We start from the raw sequence: 4,936 nt of genomic DNA, 5'->3' as shown, positions 1-4,936 counted from the left end.
GCTGTACGCCGTAGACCAATCACAACAGACTAGGCCATCTGACCAATCAGAGCAAAGCAGGCTCACTGAAAGGAGAGGTTTAGAGAGACTGAATCTTTGAACTGCTTCGAACGAATCGTTTGAGAATCGCTGGAAAATGAGGTGATATTAAATGCATATTTTGAGAAAACGAAAGCGTTTTTTTGACCTTACATGCATGTAATCCTATTGTAGGAGACTCCAAAAACAATATTAGGAACCGTATAAATGGCATAATAGGGGCACTTTAATACTATGCCCAGCCCTAATTGCAACTACTGAAAAGTAAAATAAAATATTATTTAGTGATACCTGATGATGGAGAGGAAGGCCCAGTCGTGTTGTTAATGCCAGGTTTGGAGCCCAAAGCATCCACCTCTAAAAAAGCCAATATGATTGCAATAAGATGAACAACCAAATGATATGTACTGAAGCATTGATAAACCAGCAAGAAGAGTTAAAAAAATGACAGAACAGTTTTTCAGCAATATTGGTTCTGGAAGTACATTGCTATAGAGATTTTAAAAGGCATTTCTACTTCCAGAACCATCCTGATCTCTGGATACTGAAGAAGACCATGTGCATGGTACCTTGCTTACTGACAGGAGCGCTGACCGACTGTGGCAACTTCTCATTGATTAACTTCACACATTCACTGGGAAAGAAGCCAACCTGAAGAAAAAGAGGGGAAAGCTGGGCTCAAAGTTTACAGTGTTACTGAAGATGGCCCAAATCAGATCCTGGAACCTGGAACCGGTACCTGGAATCCATGCTTTCCTCTCCACCACGTGGTGTCCTCTTTGGGCGGCATGTCAATCACTGACAAAATATCACCAACCTTTAGAAAGAGGAACAAAGACACATGCAAGCGATTAGCATGCAAACAGACTTGATCTTGAAATAAATAAAACATCACACACACACACATCTAGTAACAAACATGCAAATTAATTCTCCATTGAAACCATCAAAAACTTCATAAAAGTATATTAGCATAGAAGAGGATGATGATTGAGTACATATTTTTCAACCACAAGCACGTCAACAGCTGCAATTACTGTATGTGCACTGCAGACAAAACACTTCATATATTCTCAACAACATCCAGTCACAATCAGATTAACATCTCTATTCAAAAGCACTGTTGCGTGCCGAAATATACTTTGACCCAAATTTAAAAACAGAGGAAGGCAAAAAAATATCAGTTCCTATCTCTCACTGGAGAGGAGAAAGAGAAAGCATTAAGCCTGAGATGAGAGAAAAGAGAAAAAGAACAAGAACAAGAGAGAAACCAAAAAGGAAAAGTTTGTCGAAATAAATGTTGATGTTGGCTTTAAAAGCCTTGCCTAAATATAAAAATTCAACAGACAAACAGATAGACAAATACAGCATTACTAAGTGGTTGCTAAAGTGCTTGGCAAAGTCATAAGGCATTTCTAGGTGGTTGCAAAGGGTTTCAGAGAGGTTTTTATGTTCTCGCCATGTGGTTAAAGCTAGCTAGATAAATCAGTTTAAAAAATGATGTCATATGTATGCAAAGGAAGTGAAATGTGACAGACAGACAGAGAGAGAAAGAAAGAAAGAAAGAAAGAGAGAGACAAAAAGAAATAGAGAGAGAAAAGGGGCCTCAATGTGTTCTAAGTTTGGGTCACCCCATTCTCTGGCCCAGAAAGTGACGCTGTATATGGAGCAGCGTATAGGGAGGGGGGACAGGAATAGACATGACGGAGGAGGAAGAGGAGGAGGAGGAAGAGCAGAGAGTACGAAACAGTGTCCCAGGACCAGGCAGGCTGTGCATGCATGTGCAGAATAAGGACAGCACGTGAAAAAGACAGAACTCAAACTGGGTACAAGGTCTTCTGGAAGAGTTTGGAGTTTATGCAGTAGTTTGATGTACAACACTGAGAGGAGCTTTGAAAAAACTAGAAGCTTTCATATGTCGCATCTCAAAGTCCTATTTTAAAAGGAAATATATCAACAGAGGGGAAAAAATAAGTGGTCCGAGTACCTCAATAGATATCTCATCGCTAGCCTGAGCAGTGTAGCGCTTGATGACGTGAGCAGCAGCAATGGCAGGGACGTTTAAAGATGCTTCTTCTTTCAGCAGGAACCTGTTGCCATGGTTGTCAATCTGTAGAGAGCATAAAAATCCATTAGCTGTAATACTGCATGACTTCAGGTAGCCAAAATCTCAAAGCAAAATTCATGAAATGTATCTTAGCAAAACAGATTCTGCCATTTTTTTTTTACAAAAAAGTGTGTGTGTTGTGATCGCCTGTGATACATGTATAATGTCATGCTTATGTTGTTCCAAAAGGAAGATATTTTGAGAAATGTCTGCTTTCATCAGGCCATACAATACAAGTCAATGGGCTTTCCAATGTTCTTAAAAATATTTTTTATATTTCACAGAAGAAAGAAACACATAGGTTTGGAAAGTCATGAGGATGAACTATCCCTATAAATAAGTTTCATTTCGACATATTTCCAAATTGCAGTTCTTATCTACTCTAATGTATGTTAGCAATCCCATCTTTGCTCTGCTTGCCTCTCACCTCCATCCAGGTGAGAACCGGCCCACAGTTCAGCTTATTGTCCACAATCATGGAGAGACGGTTCATATACTCCGACAGCAGTGGCGTGAAGATCTGCGTGAACAACATGCATGTTAAGCTCAATAAAGTCTCACTTATTTTTCAAATGAATTTTTTTTATGTAAGATTCAGATCAGTTAGATTTTTTAGTAAAGAAACGAATACTTTAATTTTATTAAGGATGCAATACATTTATTAAAAGTGTACATTTAAGACATTTATGTTTTAAAAGATTTAGATTTCAAGTGTTCTTTTGAACTTTTGTATTCATCAAAGGAAAAGAATTCGGAGAAAAACAAAACAAAACTATTAAGCACTGAATTATTAAGAACTATTAAGCAACATTCAAAAAAGGTTTCTTGAGCAGCAAATCAGAATATTAAAATGATTTCTGAAGGATCATGTGACACTGAAGACTGGAGTAATGACTGCTGAAAAATGTTATTTTAAATTGTAATATTTCTCAATACTATATTTTACTGTATTTTTGATCAAATAAACACAGACTTGCTCAGCATAAGAGACTTCTTTCAAAAACACTACAAAATCTTATTGAACCCAAACCTTTGTATCTAATGGTAATTAGAATCTACCAGATTTAAAATAATCACATGATAAATGAAAAAAAAATATATATATAATAATAGTGATATGTGAAAGATTAAGTGTTTTCCTTCTCAGCACTGTCCCTAAGGATCCGGACACCAACCTACATAACTGGCCGACGACCTCAATACAGAGTAGCTAACTCTGTTAGCGGTATGACATGAGCTACGATGAAGCTAAACAAGACAAAAAAAAAAAATTGTATCCAGCGTAGTTGAGCTCACCTCCACCCGGTCTCCGATCTCGCATAGGGCAGGAAGGGCCAAGAGCTGCGAGTAACGGCGGTCGTAAATACACTGATGCAGATGGGCGTCCAGCGTCCGGAACTCTTCGTATGAACGCCGCACCATCCACGTCTTACCCTAGATTTCAGCGAGAGAGAGAGTTGGGGAAAGAGGGGCAGAGAGAGGAAGGGGAAGTCAACAAATTACATACCAACAGAAGAGAGGAAGATGCACGATGCAAAACGATGTGTAGTGCACTGAATTCTTTCACGTTTGATACGGTCAGACGTGTTTTTTTTTGTGGCTATTATTAGTGCTGACTGGGGCATGTGAGCCCACTGACCTGGCAGGACACCTGCACGAGGAAAACCAGATCTTTGGCACTGCCCGAGGTCCAGCTGGCATCGCTCTGCTCGTTGGCAAACTGAAGCTGAAGGTGTAAAGAGCAGACATTAATTCATGAAGGTGCGAAGAAGTTCAAGCACACATAAACATTTAAAGGGAATGTTCACAGTCTCGCATCATCATTTAAGGCTACATATTTCACTATAACCACACGGTACGTTGGAAGAACAGTTGGTTGCATAAATTAGGCTGGTTTTGTGTTCACTGATCCTGATCTGACAAGTTTATTATTGGAAAAGCACATCTCAATGGGTGTTACATTTATCATGCACCTGCATCCCAACGTAATTGTGCATTTATGTATGAGTTTACAGGGTGTAAATCCAATTTCTAAAGGCATTCGGTTGCACTTTCCAAGAAAATTGCCTGTTACTCAAATTTGATGAGATACAGCTACTTTCAAACACATGACTGTTTATGAGAAGCTGGGAACATCCCTTCACTATAATTCAGTCACCAAAATGCTGTTTCATATCCATGTAGCATGCAAACTTCCTCATTGCTTTGACAATGAATGTAATCAGTGAGATGTAAAAAGTCAATTTTATCCAAAGCTACTTACTGTGTTATACAAAACTCCTAAGTCTGGGGACACCGGGACAGTAAGTTTAGTTTTTTTTAGATATTAAAGGGGTCATATGATGCGATTTAAATTTTTCCTTTCTCTTTGGAGTGTTACAAGCTCTTGGTGCATAAAGAAGACCTGTAAAGTTGCAAAGACTAAAGTCTCAAATCCAAAGAGATATTCTTTATAAAAGTTCAGAGTCAGCCACACCTACCTAAAACGGCTCGTTCTAACACGCCCCCACATATCTACCTCACTATGTGGGAAGATTTGCATAACACCGCCAAAATGTTAACGCAAAGAAAGAAGGCGTAACTTTTATTTTCACTGTAGTATTGTTGACGCTGCAGCCATGTCGTGAAGACGCTGTGTGCTTCATTGTGAAAGCGAAACTACTTTGTTTGGCCTTCCAAAAATGGACACAACTAGAAATCAGTGGTTAAGTTGTATTTACAACAACGTTCCAGAACAGTTCAACCCAAATATTCAGATGTGTGCTGCGCATTTTATGGAGGATGGATGAG

The 4,936-nt window shown here is 38.9% G+C and overlaps 1 protein-coding gene across 4 annotated transcripts in view; it reads right to left on the bottom strand.

Moving 5' to 3' along the window:
* The window catches only part of LOC107728480 (rho GTPase-activating protein 33-like), a 57,602-nt gene that overhangs the window by 18,001 nt on the left and 34,665 nt on the right, over positions 1-4,936 (bottom strand). For 3 of the 4 annotated variants that reach the window (XM_016538650.1, XM_016538654.1, XM_016538652.1), the window contains 7 exons: positions 3,786-3,872; positions 3,443-3,580; positions 2,574-2,666; positions 2,027-2,149; positions 779-856; positions 609-690; positions 331-396 (listed from right to left, as the gene is read on the bottom strand). In XM_016538650.1, coding sequence (XP_016394136.1) covers positions 331-396; positions 609-690; positions 779-856; positions 2,027-2,149; positions 2,574-2,666; positions 3,443-3,580; positions 3,786-3,872 — 667 coding nt within the window. The remainder of the gene's footprint in view (positions 1-330; positions 397-608; positions 691-778; positions 857-2,026; positions 2,150-2,573; positions 2,667-3,442; positions 3,581-3,785; positions 3,873-4,936) is intronic. The other variant, XM_016538651.1, reaches the window with a different exon arrangement.

This window comes from Sinocyclocheilus rhinocerous, unplaced genomic scaffold (assembly GCF_001515625.1).
Source record: "Sinocyclocheilus rhinocerous isolate Xijiao unplaced genomic scaffold, SAMN03320098_v1.1 scaffold66, whole genome shotgun sequence".
Classification (NCBI taxonomy): Eukaryota; Metazoa; Chordata; class Actinopteri; order Cypriniformes; family Cyprinidae; genus Sinocyclocheilus; species Sinocyclocheilus rhinocerous.
The sequence above is the reverse complement of the archived record's forward strand: the minus strand, read 5'-3'. Positions and strand labels throughout refer to the sequence as shown.